General features: G+C 55.0%; 3 protein-coding genes across 4 annotated transcripts; 2 read left to right on the forward strand and 1 right to left on the reverse strand.

Annotated features, from left to right (window-relative positions):
• The first annotated feature begins 1,206 nt into the window (after positions 1 to 1,206).
• Positions 1,207 to 6,031, forward strand: PLK3 (polo like kinase 3). Its single transcript, XM_019716556.2, has 15 exons — positions 1,207 to 1,577; positions 1,738 to 1,845; positions 1,939 to 2,055; positions 2,184 to 2,313; positions 2,395 to 2,482; positions 3,110 to 3,205; positions 3,295 to 3,493; positions 3,601 to 3,727; positions 3,938 to 4,029; positions 4,268 to 4,361; positions 4,499 to 4,582; positions 4,676 to 4,838; positions 4,988 to 5,117; positions 5,279 to 5,392; positions 5,499 to 6,031. The coding sequence occupies exons 1-15, from the start codon at positions 1,368 to 1,370 to the stop codon at positions 5,688 to 5,690; spliced, it is 1,944 nt and encodes a 647-aa protein (XP_019572115.1). The 5' UTR covers positions 1,207 to 1,367; the 3' UTR covers positions 5,691 to 6,031.
• DYNLT4 (dynein light chain Tctex-type 4) lies at positions 5,944 to 7,305 on the reverse strand. Its single transcript, XM_019716563.2, has 3 exons — positions 7,169 to 7,305; positions 6,821 to 6,892; positions 5,944 to 6,715 (listed from the first exon to the last, which is right to left on the reverse strand). The coding sequence occupies exon 3, from the start codon at positions 6,702 to 6,704 to the stop codon at positions 6,045 to 6,047; it is 660 nt and encodes a 219-aa protein (XP_019572122.2). The 5' UTR covers positions 6,705 to 6,715; positions 6,821 to 6,892; positions 7,169 to 7,305; the 3' UTR covers positions 5,944 to 6,044.
• Positions 7,306 to 8,721: 1,416 nt separating this feature from the next.
• Positions 8,722 to 14,521, forward strand: BTBD19 (BTB domain containing 19). Of its 2 annotated transcripts, XM_019716562.2 has the most exons (8): positions 8,722 to 8,856; positions 10,106 to 10,319; positions 10,404 to 10,457; positions 11,871 to 11,930; positions 12,007 to 12,075; positions 12,151 to 12,282; positions 12,406 to 12,531; positions 12,662 to 14,521. In XM_019716562.2, exons 1-8 carry the CDS (start codon positions 8,771 to 8,773, stop codon positions 12,794 to 12,796), a joined length of 876 nt encoding a protein of 291 aa, XP_019572121.2. In that variant the 5' UTR covers positions 8,722 to 8,770; the 3' UTR covers positions 12,797 to 14,521. The 2 variants fall into 2 exon arrangements, with proteins under 2 accessions (XP_019572121.2, XP_074190719.1); XM_074334618.1 differs by having other exon boundaries at positions 12,007 to 12,282; positions 12,662 to 12,930.
• Positions 14,522 to 15,601: the final 1,080 nt, after the last annotated feature.

The following is a 15,601-nucleotide window of genomic DNA, read 5'->3' on the forward strand; positions in this document are numbered from 1 at the left end:
TGGGAAGGGTGGGCAGGGAGCAGGGTTCTAGGGGTCCAGATGGCCTCCAGACTGATGGCTTCCGATTGTCCTTCCTTAGATTTGGATTAAATCCAATTCCCATTTTTCACTTTCTGGCCTCTGGCTTTTGACTCAGGACAGCGGGTGTTTTCAAGGATAGGGTACAGGGGACCCACCAGAACCTGAGTTACGCCCCCTGAGTGTGAAAGGGGATAGCAAAATGTGTGGCACTTGGGAAAAGCCTTGCTTGCCAGCCTGTTTGAGCCCCAAACTCAGCATGGAAGCCCCCGCGCCACCCCGCTTCCTCCCGCCCCCACAAGCCAGGATTGTTTGAGAATATGCAATCCTCCCAGGCCCTAAAGGGGGCAGCACTGGGCTGAGACTGGGGTGGGGGTGGGGGTGGTGTCTGGCCTAGGAGCCGGGACTAGCCCGTGGTTTCTCGCACTAAAGGGCAGTGTTGGTGACTCGCCCGGGTGAAGTGCTGCCCCTCTCGACTGGGACGCTGGTTCACCTAGTTGCTGGGGACTCCCCAGATGCCCAGCACGCTGTGGGGACAGAGCCAGGAGAGCAGTTTCCAGGCTCTCGGCCTCACATAGAAAGGTGCTGGCTCAGGTAGTGAATGGCCAACTGTGATTGGATGGCCATCAGCTGTGGCTAGTTGGCCTTCAGCTGTAACCAGTGAGCCATTGGCCACTAATCTAACTGCTGTGGCTAAGCTAGCAGAAAATGGGGGGGGCTAGCAAGAAGATGGTGACTGGCAAGCGCGGATTGTAGTTAGGCCAGCGGGTTACGGACAGTGTGGTTCCTGCTTCCTGTGTCTCCAACCCAGCAGCCAGCGAGAATATAGTGGTATGACTCCCCTCTCTATGGCTTCGTGGGTGTTCCTTTTTGGCCTCACCATGTCCTGCGTTCTTATGTGGGGAGCCATACCAGAGACCCTGCATGACAACCCACTAGGACTTCAGCATAACCCCAGATTGGGAAAGAAGTGGGCACCCAGTCACGGGGGTGGGGGACGGAGGAACGTCTGGGCCACCACATCCTGGAGGAATCCTTCTGGTGACTGGCAGTATGACTGCGTCTTTAAGGCGTGAGTAGGAGGCTGGGCCTCGTCGTGAGTTGGGTGACAGGAGGAGCTTCTTGATGACGTAAGGCTTGAAGGAGGAGCGGTGCTTCTCCGTGACTCGCCGCCAGGAAGGGGGCGGGCTCTTAATGACGAGACACCGGGAGGGGGCAGGAGTTCATTGATAAAAACGCCGGTCTCCCTCGGGCGCGAGCGCAGAGTAGCAAATCCGGGCAGCGCCACGCCCGGCCTCCGCCGGGCGGAACCTAGAAAACCCCGGCCCGCGCTGCGACGCATCAGCCGCATGGAGCCGGCCGCCGGCACTCTGTCCCCGCGCCCCTTCCCGCGGGCGGCCGCTCCGCCTGCGCCCCATGCCGGGCCCGGGCCGCCTCTGAGTGCCACGCCGGGACCTGAGCTAGAGACGATGGCTGGGCCGCCGGCGCGGGACCCCGGACGTCTCATCACGGACCCGTGCAGCGGCCGCACCTACTTCAAAGGACGCCTGTTGGGCAAGGTGAGCTGGGGTGTTGCTGGCGAGGGTGCAGAGGGGCCCTTGCTAGCCTTTTAGCCCGCGCGGGGCAGAGAGGGGCCCTTGTCCTCGGCGAGGGGACGTATGGGGGCCAGATCCTGCCGCCCTTGGAGCACCCTACCTGATGCCTCCTCCCTTCCCTTAGGGGGGCTTCGCCCGTTGCTATGAGGCCACTGACACAGAGACCGGCAACGCCTACGCGGTCAAAGTCATCTCTCAGAGCCGCATCACCAAGCCGCATCAACGCGAGAAGGTGGGCCCGGGCCCAGTCCCAGAGGACGAGGGGTAGGGTGGGGACGGTGGCATGGAAGCCCTTGAAGGATGACAAGCCCGCTCCCCATTGCAGATACTAAATGAGATTGAGCTGCACCGCGGCCTGCAGCACCGCCACATCGTGCGTTTCTCGCACCACTTTGAGGATGCTGACAACATATACATTTTCCTGGAGCTTTGCAGCCGAAAGGTGAAGGATGGTGATGGGGAAAGGGGGCCTTAAGACCCAAAGCTGGAGTCCTGTCTCCTCCTCATAGAGCACAGATGGAGGGAGGGTCAGGGTGGTTGATCAGGGGCTGAGGCAGTCGCTCTTTGCAGTCCCTGGCCCACATCTGGAAGGCCCGGCACACCTTGTTGGAGCCAGAAGTACGCTACTACCTGCGACAGATCCTTTCCGGACTCAAATATTTGCACCAGCGAGGCATCTTGCACCGAGACCTCAAGCTGGGTGAGACTCCTGGGCCAACAGGATGGAGGTGGGGGTGGGGAGGCAGAAAAGAGTCTGACACATCTCTCTGCCCCCGTCCAGGAAATTTTTTTATCACTGAGGACATGGAACTGAAGATGGGGGATTTTGGTCTTGCTACCCGGTTGGAGCCCCCGGAACATAGGAAGAAGTGAGTGTTTAAGGAAGGGGTGGCACAGTCTGTGTGACAGACAGTATATATGTGGGAAGCATGATGACTTCCGTGTGTGTGTGTGTGTGTGTGTGTGTGTGTGTGTGTGATAGGTGGGGAAGAGATGATGGGCTGCTTGTATCTGAAGGTGGAGGTGGCAGCCTGGGTTACTGGGACTTGTGGAGAGGAGACCCTACTGTGGCCATTACTGGGTGTGAGTCACACAGATAATGTGTGGCAGATGAATGTTTATGGGGGATGTGACAGCTGGTATTGGTGTGTGTGGCACAGACCATAGGAGGTGACAGCCTGTATGGGTGTCTGACAGACAGGAGTGGGGAAGGAGGAAGGGATCAATGATGGACCCTCTGTTGACCCTGGAGGAGAAAGTTGGGTTGGGGGTTAGGCCCTGCCCCTGTTCTACAGAGCAGCTGAGCAGCTGGGACAGGCGGGTGGGCGGGGACTCAGCTGCCATCCCCAGCATCCATTGTCCCAGGACAAGCAGGAGTTCTCTGGCCTTTGGTGACAGGCAGCTGCTTTGTCTGGACTCACAGTGGGGGCAGGGATGAGGGGGCCAGCTGGGCTAGGTCTGAACCTTCCCCTCTCTTCCTCCCTACCTCTTTTTAGGACCATCTGTGGTACCCCTAACTATGTGGCTCCAGAAGTGCTACAGAGACAGGGCCACGGTCCTGAGGCAGATGTGTGGTCCCTGGGCTGTGTCATGTGAGTCCCAGGGTCATCTGCACACAGATGCGTGTATGGGTGGGGCATACTTTCCACTTTACTCCTGACTTCTTATCTCTGCCCCACAGGTACACACTGTTATGTGGGAGCCCCCCTTTTGAGACAGTCGACCTGAAGGAGACGTACCGCTGTATCAAACAAGTTCACTACACGCTGCCTGCCAGCCTCTCACTGCCTGCCCGACAGCTGCTGGCCACCATCCTGCGAGCCTCACCCCAGGACCGCCCCTCAATTGACCAGATTCTGCGCCATGACTTTTTTACCAAGGTCTGTATCTCACTAGACACCTAAGTACATTCCCAGGGGATTGAATGGGGGCAGGTGACAGGACCCCTGGGGCCTCTCTTTCCTGCTCACATGGCTCCACTCCTCAGGGCTACACCCCCGACCGGCTCCCTGTCAGCAGCTGCGTGACAGTCCCAGACCTGATACCCCTTCACCCAGCTAGGATTCTGTTTGTCAAAGTTACCAAGAGCCTCTTTGGCAGGAAGAAGAACAAGAGTGAGTCTGGGATGCCAGGTTTTGAGGGTACAGAGCGGCAGGGGGGCTTGTTACATACATTGTGGGGACATGAGTGTGAGTGCCTGTGAGCCCCTGGGGAGAGTGTGTGTTATACAGGCACTTGGGTGTACCCATCTGTATTATCCCTTTGGGAAGTGGGAAGGGGTGGGGCTGGGTAGGATACTGAGGGCTATATCTGTCCCTACCCAGGTAAGAACCACCCCGAGGAGCAGGACGATGTCTCCTGTTTGGTGAGCGGTCTTACCCGGACATCCATTGGCCATCAGGATGCCAGGCCCAAGGTGAGGTGCTCACGTGGGAAGTGTGCCCCTGACTCACCCTAGCAGCTGTGGGAAGCTCAGGATAAAAGAGACTGGTGAAGCATCTAACTCGTGGTGGCATAATTGGCTGTGTCTCATTAACCAGATGGGGCTGACCTGGGGTGCCCTGGGAGGCAGGGCAGGGCTGGGCCACAGACTCACGAATTTGAATTTAGGGACCTCCCCTAATTTTACTCACTTCCCCTACCCAACCCTCCAGGCTCCAGCAGCTTCTGGTCCAGCCCCCCTCAGCCTGGTAGAGACAGCACCTGAAGACAGCTCACCCCGTGGGACACTGGCGAGTAGTGGAGATGGTGAGCAGCCAGGAGTATGAGAGATGCTAGAGGTTGCTGGGTCTGAGACCGCAGTCCAGAGGGAAGGAGTGGACAGAGGGACATGGCCTGGGTCTTGGGGTACTAGTGCCTAATTCTGAGTACCCCGTTCCCTTCAGGGTTTGAAGAAGGTCTGACTGTGGCCACAGTGGTGGAGTCAGCCCTCTGTGCTCTGAGAAACTGCCTGGCCTTCATGCCCCCAGGTAAAGTTGGAGTCTGGTACATATGAATGGTGGTAGGAGTTCTTTGCCTGGAAGGCCAGGAACATGTTCTTATTCCTTCCTCTCCCATGACAGCGGAACAGAACCCAGCTCCCCTGGCACAGCCAGAGCCTCTGGTCTGGGTCAGCAAGTGGGTTGACTACTCAAACAAGTTCGGCTTTGGGTATCAGCTGTCCAGCCGCCGTGTGGCTGTGCTCTTCAATAATGGCACACACATGGCCCTGTCGGCCAATAGAAAGTAAGTGTTGTTATGGGATGTTTTGTAGCCACTCCATTGTACCTGGAAGGGCTGCACCTTGGTGTGTGCTCCTGGGCTTGGAGGCCTGGGGCCTCAGGGGAGAGGCAACAGTGCAGGGCTCCCTCTGACCTCTGTCTCCTCTCCTCCAGGACTGTGCACTACAACCCAACCAGCACAAAACACTTCTCCTTCTCTGTGGGTGCTGTACCACAGGCCCTGCAGCCTCAGTTGGGTGTCTTGCGGTATTTTGCCTCCTACATGGAGCAGCGCCTCATGAAGGTGTGTGGACTGGGGTGGGGCACATTGAAGACTTAACACAATCTGGTCCCTTCCTATTCCCCTTTGTGGGGGGATCAAAGCTAAAGACTGAACCTCTAAGGGAGATATCAATGGGGAGGGGCCTAAATTATGTCAGACAAATGACCTGTCCCTGCTCCCAGGGTGGAGATCTGCCCAGTGTGGAAGAAGTAGAAGTGCCTGTCCCCCCACTCCTGCTACAGTGGGTGAAGACTGATCAGGCCCTACTCATGCTGTTTAGTGATGGCACTGTCCAGGTAAGAGCTGCTCTGGAGTTGGGGGAAGGTCTGGGAGGCCTGGGGTGCTGGGAGGAAATTGGACTTGGGTCTTCGGCCCTGATCAGTGCCACCCTCCTGTGCACAGGTGAACTTCTATGGAGACCACACCAAGCTGATCCTCAGTGGCTGGGAGCCCCTCCTTGTGACTTTTGTGGCCCGCAATCGTAGCGCTTGTACTTACCTCGCTTCCCACCTTCGGCAGCTGGGCTGCTCCCCAGACCTACGACAGCGGCTCCGTGATACTCTGCGCCTGCTCCGGGACCAGTGTACTGCTTAGGCCCCAGCTTGCAGAGCAGGCTATGACCCAAGCCCTCAGGCCTGATGCCTGTGCCTGTTAGGCTCAAGCCCTTGCCTCTGTGGCCCTCCCTGTCCCTTTGGTGCCTCACTGGGGGCTCTGGGCCTAATCCCCCAGGGAATCAGGGACCAGCTTTACTGAGGTTGGAGGCGGCCTTGTCCTAGCTGCCCTCCTACCCCTTCTCCAAGAAAAGCCTGAGCCTTACCCCCAGCTAGGGGGCGTTATTTATGGACCACTTTTATTTATTGACAGACATTTATTTATTGGGATGTGCGCCCCAGGGAGAGCCTCCTCTTCCTGGGATAATAAACCGTTTTGCAGAACTTGGAGGCCTCATCACTCGCAGTAGAGCCCATGGACTGTAGCCACTGCGAAAAGCGAGGCGTTGGTGAAGGTGGCGGAGGCCAGGCCGTCGCACGCTGCGTCCCAGAGCGCGCGGCTGACGACGTGCACACCCTGGCCGATGCGGGGCCCCAGCACCACACTGCACACCAGCTTGTATCGTGGCGGGCTGAGTTCACGCAGGCGTACGTGCACCAACTCGCACAGCTGCAGCGCCAGTGGCCCCGCCTCGGTGTCAGAGTAGCATATGTCCTGCAGCTCTGCGGCCAGGGTCTCTTCCAAGGCACGTTGTGCTCTCTCGACCTCCCAGCGCTCCCCAGGCGCCGGCTCCGTGCGATATGAGGGCGCCATTCGCCGGCTGGGCGCCAGGGGCAACCCGGAGAAGCTGACCCGCGAGACTAATGGGGGCAGTGGGCACAGGGATGGTCGCCGACCCCCAGGAGCCGGGCCTGGCCCAGCCAGCGAGTTGCGGCGGGAAAAGGATGAGGCCAAGCCCAGCACGGAGCCACGGCGGGAAGCTGGGCCCAGACCTGCTGGTCCGGCCTCATCAATGCTGGGCAGGCGGCCTGGAGGCCGCACTGGCGATAGTCTCATCCCAGGGTCTTTGGCAGTCTCTTCCTCCTGACGTCTGGGGGGCACAGGCCTACCAGCCATGGACCTGCCAGCTGGAAGACCCGCTTTTGGACAGGGTGGCCCTCACTGCCCATCTTTGTACACCACCCAGTTTCTTACTTGGTGATAAGGGTTTTTGCCCCTTAACCCCTTCTTACCTGTGTTTTTGAGACAGGTGAATCAAGTAGCCCAGGGCTGTGTGGATTCCTAGGTGCTTAGAGGGTTAAGGGCTATGTGGGACATAAGGGAAGAGATGCAGCTCAGACTATCATTTTGGGCTAGTCCCTACCCTCTGAGCTCCTTTCTTCTAAGTACTGTAGAGGTTAGCTAAATGAGCTTTTCTGCCTTCCACCCGACTGCCCGCAGAAGGGGTGATGTATCTGCCCTTTGCTTCAGCCTAGACAGTGGTGCCTCCAAACCATAAGCAGGAGGGACAGACAGACCTGACTCCAACCCCATAGGTCCTAGCCCTGTGGGTATTGAATCCAATTATCCTCCACCTGTACCTGCTCCTAGAATGGCTGGCACAAAATCCCACGACTGGCTGAGGCTAGGCGCAGGTGACTTGGGAAGCTCCTTCCACCTTCTGCTTTTGGACTGTGGCCCTACTTCTAGAATCGGTTCTACGATGGCAGCGCTCTTCTCCCGAAACTCCCGCAGGCACGCTGAATCACATGCAGCCTTTGGCCTCCGAGCTCTCACAGTCTTTTCGTGGCCGGCCTGACCTGCAGGTGTGTTGTGGAGTTGCCATGGATTGCTGGGCAAGCACTCCTCCTTTCCTGATTCCCTCCATTCAATCCTGGCTCTGGCTTAACCTAGGAGTGTTACTACTGTGAGCATGTACTGAGTGCAGAGTGACTGAGTCATCAGGGAAGAGGGAACAGCAGGGGCTTAGAGCCCAAGGGCCTGCTGCCATTATAAGAATGACTGAGGGAGCAGTTGTAGAGAGGTGTTCCTATCCCAGGGCTCTTAAGCCACTGTCCATTTTTCCCCCTTGTGAAGAATGGCTCTTTACTCTTCACTTGTGAGCAAGTTGCAGAGGCCTGGGATATGGGGAGACCTTGAGGCTGCGTGGGTGGCTACTCAGGAATCAGGATCCCAGCCCACAGGAAGGAGCATGTCATGACTGTATGACTATCGTCTCCCCGTCAGTCTAAACAAGGACAAACATTTCCGCTCCCTGAGCAGAACTAGGGTGGGGCTTGGCTGACTTCCTCAGCTCAGGGCTGCCTTAGGGAAGGGGAGGGAGGGGTGAGAGGCCGTGGGCTCCACTCTGGACTGGACATCCAGTCTCCTGACTCCTGCTGACCCAAGTACTCGGGGGTTTGTCCCCAGCTAGCCACACCTCTTGTGTTGCATTTCAGGGATGCCAGAGGCCATGACTCCTTTGTCAGAGCTGACATCTCCTCACCTGACCCCTCTGGGAGGAATAGGACTGCTTTCTCCCAAACAAGCCTTGTCTGGGTTCTGAAAACTGTTCATGGGGGTGAGGGCTTTCCCTGATGAGTGGGGTTCCCCAGGCTTGGCTAACTTGATCCTGACCCTGTGTGCATGTGAGTGAGGGGTTGGGAGGGGCAGAGAAAGAAGGGCAGGGCCAGGGTGCTAAGACACTCAAACTCTGCTTAGGGCCCCTCTGAGGTCTGAAGTTTTCCCTGGGCCTGTGGGAGGTGGGCGGGGCCTCCTCAGGCCTAACTCCAGTTTCTGTGGAAACCCACAGGCTTCCCACCCCAGCGCTGCCTGGGCAGGCTCCCAGCTGGGGCCTCATCTGCAGCCAGCCTCTCCTCTCCCTGTCTGGTTAGCTCCACCTTGGCCTCTCTTGGTCACCTCCCTGTGTCCCCATCTCCAAGCCCAGCCTCTGGCCTCTTCTACCAGCTTCTGATGCCTTCTTCAGGGAACTGGGCGTCTCCTGCCCCATTCCTAATCTTCAACTTCTCAGTAAACAGGCCTCCCAAGCTCCTGCCCCTCCCTCTCAGGCCTTTCTAGTCTCCTCACCAGCTGTAGGGCCTGGCTAGGCCTCCTGCTTCTTCCCACCTACTGCCTCCCACATACCAACAGACAACAGGCCTACTAGGCTATTACATCTGCCTACTCCCCTGCCCCACCCCACCATGGAGACCCCAGGACTGGTTGTGCACGGGGAGGCTGAACCCTTTTCCACAGCACTCCGAAGCCTCGTCAACAATCGCCTATACAGGTGAGGGGTAGGCACTGTCTGTGGGTTTTGATAGCTGGCTTTGCTGAGGAAGCCCTGGGTACAGAAGAGGCGGGGAATTAGGTCTTCACCCTTTTGCTGAACTCAGTCTGGGGAAGTCTAAGTTCCCAAGTGTAGAGCATGGCTGCTGATCACTCAGGGTCCATGATATCTTGAGAGCCAGAGGTGGAGGGCAGCGGAGGCTAGAGCCTAGAGTGGCTGTGTGACCTCAGGCCAAGGCCTTCCTTTTTTGGAGCTTGTGCTACGGGCAGAGAAGAGCCTTTAGCCCCCTGGATTCTGAGAGGTGGGATGTAACTTGAATCCCCCTCTGGGGAGGCAGAGGAGCAGATAACCTTGTTCTGGAAACTGTAGATTCACAAGAGGAACACAGCTAAAAGGATTGAGCCAGTCTCAGACAGGAAGTGGTTTCAGGGTGCTGCCTGGGGCTCTCTGTCTGCCAGGATACAAGTGGTGTCTGAAACCAGGGACAGAGTATGGGGGGAGGGCTGGTTGGGAGAACTAGAAAGCAGCTTTTCTCACTGCCTCAGAGCTGGGTTCCTCCCCAAGGGTTGGTGACTCTCATAACCCTACTGCTTTGAGGATCACAGTCTGGTCAGAATAGTGGAACTCAGGCCTTGGACTGGGAACTAGGAGCATCCAGGAAGCTCGAGCTTCATTTCATGCCTCCTACCCCGTGTTGTTAGAGGCCCAGAGGCTGGGGCCGGAAGTGATCATGAAGATGGAAAATGTGGTCTGGCCTTTTGGTGCATCACTGCCGTGTCTATTTGCAGCCAGTGCACGCTGCACCCACCACCTCCTGCCTAGAGGAGGCTGAAAAAAGCTGAGTTTGCAGTCTATGGAGGAGGAGCCAAGAAGAGCTTCCCTTCCCCCAAGACTCAGGCTGGGGAGGAGAGGGGTATTTGGGATCAATCTTGAGTCAGCCCTAGTGCCCCCTCAGTGATTAAGCATAGCCACCTCCTCCAAGACCCGAAGTTTGAGATTACCGTCCCATTTCATATGGGAGAAACCTGAGATTCAAAGGTAGAAAGTCACTTGCCTGAAGTATCATAGGGTGGAGCTGGGACTAGAACCCAAGCCTGTGTGTCCCAGACCTTCAGCTAGAAGGACTAAGCCCTGTCTCTTATATGACAGATAAGGAAACAAAGGCTCAGAGTGGGCCAAGGCAAAGCCTAGAGTTGCCCTCTATACTCTGGCCTTTTCTCCCCTGGCTCTCTGCCCCTCTCTCCCACAGTGATGTTCGCTTTGTGGTCGGTCAAGAACAGCAGGAGGTGTTTGCCCACCGGTGCTTGTTGGCCTGTAGATGCAACTTTTTCCAGCGACTTCTGGGCCAGGAGCCAGGCCCTGGGGTGCCTAGTCCTGTGGTGCTAAGCACTGTGCCAGCTGAGGCCTTCCTGGCAGTGCTGGAGTTCTTGTATACCAACAGTGTCAAGCTGCAACGCCACTCTGTAAGCCCAGTGGGCAGGGGTCTGGGTGGGAGAGGGACAGGGGCAGAGGAAATAGCCCTTCGATTCCAACCACCCACTTTGCAGGTGCTGGAGGTGCTGACAGCAGCGGTGGAGTACGGGCTGGAGGAATTGAGAGAGGTGGGTTTATGTGGTAGGGCCCGGTCTTGTTTCCTTTGCCTCTATGAGCTTGGTGCATACCCTGCTTCACATACACTCTGTCTTGGAGAGGATCATGTGCCAATACAGAAGTATGGCTATCTCTGTATAATAGGCATTTATGCACCCTTATGTGCAAAACAATATGTCCATGGCCTGTGTGCTGTGGGGGCGCATGGAGTGTGTACGGCTGGTGCTGTAGATACCAAGATACGACAGCTCTGATCCCTGTTCTTCAAAGACAGATAGACACATACAAAATCCGCTGTATGGAGGGCTGCGTTACGTTGTCTCTCCAGTCTCCAACTTGACCTCCTTTAACCATGTGGCATAAGAAGTGTGATAGATGAGGGTAAATGGTGCAGAGACTTTATGGATGATCTCTAGACTCATCACCAGAGCGAGACGAAGGGAAGAGTTCCTGGAGGAGGAAATATTTATGTTGGTCAGGTAGAACGGGTAGGAGTTTGTTCAGAGGGGGAGTGGAAAGATGGCATTCTACTCACAGAGGCACAGATGGAGCTGGTGAGACACTTAGTGTGGCTGGACTGAGTGTGAGAGGAGGTGAGGGAGAGATGAGATTGGAAAGGTGCCAGGGCTGGTTCATGCAGGACCTTCAAGAATTTGGACTTTTTTTACCTAGAGGGTAGTGGAGATTCATTGGAGGTTTTGGGTAAGGGAATGAGGATTTGGAAGCTAAAGGGAGAAGGGATTAGGAGAAATGAGAAGGGCTCACCAGTCCTATAGGGACGAGGGTGGCAGTGTAAGCCCAAGGGAGCACTTTATGGCTTTGAGAGAAGTGGAACTGCATGATCCAGTGCTTTCCTGGATGCGAGGATGAGAGGGAGCTGTCATGGATGAAATTCAACTTTCTGGTTAAAACACGTCTTTGTTTTTTAGTGTCTTTGAGTCAAAAGGGGGACAAGTAAAGGCAGATAAGTGTCCTAAGTGAAAGGGAGAGTGGAATTTTTGCATGGCTCTTATCAAGTCTGATTAGTGGGTAATGTGCTAGAAGGTAGACTGCTGGGCTTGGCTTTGCTAGTCCCTATTCCCTCCAGGTTTGCCAAGTCTCAGGCCCTGGTGATTCCCTGCCTGATGGGCCTGGGGCTGCTTGGAGCCTGGTTCATGCAGGACCTTCAAGAATTTGGACTTCTTTTACCTAGAGGGTAGTGGAGATTCATTGGAGGTTTTGGGTAAGGGAGTGAGGATTTGGAAGCTAAAGGGAGAAGGGATTGGGAGAAATGAGAAGGGCTCACCAGTCCTATAGGGACAAGGGTGGCAGTGTAAGCCCAAGGGAGCTGGACTGCTCCAAGTATACTCACTGCTTCCAGGTTGAGGTGGTGGTGGGGGAAACGAGGGCACCTCAGCACAACCCACATTCATTTCTGTTCCCAGCTATGCCTGGAGTTTGTGGTGAAGATGCTGGATGTGGAGCTGGTTTGTGAGACCCTGCAGGTGGGTAGTTCCCCATGTGCAGGGCCGGGCTACATGGCCTCTCCAGTCTCCAACTTGATCTCCCTCTTGCTCTCAGGTGGCCGTAACCTTTGGCCTGGGACCATTGCAGGAGCATTGCATAGCCTTCATAGAGGCCCATAGCCAGGTACAGCTCCCCATTTTCATACTCCCAACCCCACACCTCATTCTGCTCCTCCCTGACCCATTTTCGGGCCCTCAGGAGGTGCTCCGGACCCGCGGCTTCCTGGAACTGTCGGCGCCTGCGTTGCTGTCCCTGTTGCGCAGTGACAACCTCTGCGTAGACGAGGCTGAACTTGTCCTGGCGGCCCGCAGCTGGGCGCGCGTGGGCGCTGTGAGCCGGGCTAAAGGGAGCGCGGGGTTGGGGTGCTGAAGGAGTCTTGGGCCGCAGGAACCTGGCGAGTGGGCGGCGGGCCAGGTGCCCCAGCCCGCTGGGGCTCAGGGCTGGCGTTTGCAGGCGGTGCTGGAGCGGCCTGTGGCCGAGGTAGCGGCACCGGTGGTGCGGGAGCTGAGACTGGCTTTGCTGGCCCCGGCGGAGCTGAGCGCCCTGGAAGAGCAGAACCGGCGGGAGCCGCTCATCCCGGTGCGGACGCGAGGAACTAGGCTGAGATCCACTCAACAGCATGGGGGAAAGGCGTGGGGAGGGGAGGGGCACAGGCTCTGATGGTGAGGGCGGCACACGGGACTCTGTGGTGACCGGCCTTCCCCTTCAGGTGGAGCAGATTGTGGAGGCGTGGAAGTGCCATGCTCTGCGGAGAGGAGATGCGGCTCGGGATGCCCCGTGCCGGCGCCGGAGAGGCACCGTGCCCCGGGAACATCATCGCTTTCTGGACCTGCCCTTTAAGTGACCAAAGGCCACGTCTTGCGAGGAATTCTGGGCTGTCTCAAACTACACCTCCCGACATTCTCGGCGCTCAGAGCGGGCTTCCGCTCCCAGCATGCTGGGCGAGCAGGGGCGCGCGGGGAGAACAGCTGTGGGCAGAACGCCTCTCCCTATGGGTGGGGCCTAGGAGGAGAGGAAGGCGGGGAGGAGGAGAGGAAAGGGCGTGAGCTTGGGCTGTGTCTAGCTGCCTGGTCCCGGCGGAAACCAAAAGCGATATCCCTGGCACTATACCCTATCTCTACACCCTGGTACCTGGGCACTCTTACCAGTCTCCTTTACTCCTTTCCCTCCCCCTTCTTTCGTTTCCCCCCCACACTCTGGTTCAAGCTTTGTTTCTCAGTCTAGTTGTGTAGGACACAGCTCCCTGGCCCATGCTGGTATTATGAGCCTTGCGCTCCACCTGGCTGAGGCAGCCGGTCCCCAGTCTCCGGTTGGCCAGTCACAGCAGCTCATGGCAGCTCCTGGGGATGGCAGCACAGGGTAGCCCAGAGCACACGGTATCCCACCGTAGCACACTCCGCAGCCCACGCCAACCTGGGGCTGCTCACTGCAGCCCAGCTCCAGGGAGAGCTGTTGTTCACAATCTTAGCTGTAGAGGGCGCAGCGCACTGGCCCATGTGGGAATCAAACGGAGACCTTGGCGTTGGGGGCACAGTTCTCTAACCACCTGAGCCACGTGGCTGGTCCTGGTTTACTCTTATAACAATCAAATAACTTTTTAGCTCAGCCCCCTCTTTAATTCAGACATGCCGCCTGGAGATTGCTCTCTACGTGCCCCACAGATCCCTCAGACTCCGTCTGAAATTGAGCTTCCTCATCTTTCCCCACAATTTTTTTTTAATAGTATTCTTTTTCTGTTTTTTTTGTTTGTTTGTTTTTTTTTTTTTTTTTTTAGCTTTATTTATTTAAGTGTGTTTTTCTAGGACCCATCAGCCCCAAGTCAAGTAGTTGTTTCAATCTAGTTGTGGAGGACGCAGCTCACAGTGGCCCATGTGGGATCCAGCCGGCAACCTTGTTTAGAGCGGCTGCACTCTAACCGGCTGCCCCTCCCCAGTTCTTTTGTATGTTTGTTTCGTTTTCTGTAATTTAATTTAAATTTTTTTTTATGTTAGTTTCAGGATCTTTCCCCGGTTCTGACACCATCGTGTTTCTCATCGTGGGTGCCAAGCCAGAAACCTGAATCTCATCCTGGCCTCATTCCTCTTCCTCACAGCTGCCTTCTGTGGCTTCTATCTTCTAAGAGACTGAAGGGTAGCAGAATATGCCATGTCAAAATATGTCTTTTGGGCATAAAGATTATTTTAAGCTGATTATTTTGAGAAGCAGGAGAAGCTCTGAAAACATTACAAGTTACCTTTTTGTAAGTGTAATTTATATTTATAAAGGAAATCTCCATTTGTAAGGGTGCTTCGCTCTGTACCAGGAAAAGGATGACTAACTCAAGAGAATCTTATCAGTGGAGAAGGCACCCACTGAAATCTACCTGAGAAAACTCACCCTTGTTTACCATGCTTTTTCTGGTGGCCTCCTGGTAACTGGCCTTCCCTTACTTTCTTTTGTCTTTAGCTGAAGACGGTATTTAAGTGGGTATTTAAGGTCAACTTTGGAATTACTCATTTTTTCCTGGTATCTCCCATGTATACATGAGTTATACATGTTAATAAACTTCTGTTTGTTTTTCTCTTGTTAATCTTTTTCTTTCTTTTCTTTCTTTTTTTTTTTTTAAAGGGGTCTCAGCCCAGAGCTCAGAGTAGAGGAAAAACTATTTTTTCTCCCCTGCAAGATCTTTACAATTAATTCAGCTCTCTCAGCCCCAGTTCTGCCAATCCTATATATGGCAGGACTTACTGCTACAGACTCTAATTAGTCTTCCTGCCTTCACTCGAGCACCCCTCATCATCCCCCCCACCCCAATCCACTTCCCACACTGCAGCTACCATAGATTTATCTAAGATTGTCAGAACTACTCCCCTTATTAAGCCCCTCAACATCCCCATTGCACTGAAAGTGAAATATAATCTATTTCACTTTCAGGGCCTTAAAATTACTCCAAATATTAGCAGCTCTTCTCTCAACAACTGTCTTTGCAGGAATTCACTGGTCCTGCGGGCTCTAGTCCTCCAGGTCTGGTTTCACTCTCTTGGTTATTGAAGACTCTCTATGCTACCTCTTTCATTCATTACACATTTTGTCTTCCTGAGGCTCTGAATCTCCCTGGAGAAAGATCCCTGGGGCCTTATTCATTTCTGCTTCCTCAGTCCCTGTCACATAATCAGTGCTCTGTAAGTGTTCAGTGATGACTTTATTTCCTTATTTAAATGCTGTTTTATTCCATAGAGTTTTAAAAAGCTGTAAAACAAAATACTGTCAATCTAAAACAAGGGACAATCGACTATTTGGAAGAAAATAAAATCAGACTTCTGTCTCAGGGATTTTATGCAAAAATACGTTGCACATGGTTCAAAATAATTATTTGGTATTATCTCTCAAGACTGAAAATGTGGTTACCTGTAGTACCACTTCCTGACAGCATCATTTGGATAATGAAAATTGAAAATAAGGTACATGTCCTAGAAGATTGGTTTAACCTAGAAGACTGGTTAAATTAACTATGGTGTCGTGCAGGGTGTCACGTGGGGTCTCTAGTCCTGCTCCCCACATAAGAACGCAGTATATGGTGAGGCCAAAAAGGAACACCCACGGAGCCATAGATAGGGGAGTCATACCACTATAGTCTCGCTGGCAGCTGGGCTGGAGACACAGGAAGCAG

Source organism: Rhinolophus sinicus, linkage group LG06 (genome assembly GCF_036562045.2).
Source record: "Rhinolophus sinicus isolate RSC01 linkage group LG06, ASM3656204v1, whole genome shotgun sequence".
NCBI classification, from domain to species: domain Eukaryota; kingdom Metazoa; phylum Chordata; class Mammalia; order Chiroptera; family Rhinolophidae; genus Rhinolophus; species Rhinolophus sinicus.

Coding starts and splice junctions, on each gene's coding strand:
- PLK3 (XM_019716556.2), top strand. CDS start 1,368: ATGGAGCCGGCCGCCGGCACTCTGTCCCCGCGCCCCTTCCCGCGGGCG. Junction 2,483..3,109: donor CCCCCGGAACATAGGAAGAA/GTGAGTGTTTAA, acceptor ACCTCTTTTTAG/GACCATCTGTGGTACCCCTA. Junction 3,206..3,294: donor TGGTCCCTGGGCTGTGTCAT/GTGAGTCCCAGG, acceptor TCTGCCCCACAG/GTACACACTGTTATGTGGGA.
- DYNLT4 (XM_019716563.2), bottom strand. CDS start 6,704: ATGGCTGGTAGGCCTGTGCCCCCCAGACGTCAGGAGGAAGAGACTGCC.
- BTBD19 (XM_074334618.1), top strand. CDS start 8,771: ATGGAGACCCCAGGACTGGTTGTGCACGGGGAGGCTGAACCCTTTTCC. Junction 8,857..10,105: donor GTCAACAATCGCCTATACAG/GTGAGGGGTAGG, acceptor TCTCTCCCACAG/TGATGTTCGCTTTGTGGTCG. Junction 11,931..12,006: donor TGGTTTGTGAGACCCTGCAG/GTGGGTAGTTCC, acceptor TCTTGCTCTCAG/GTGGCCGTAACCTTTGGCCT.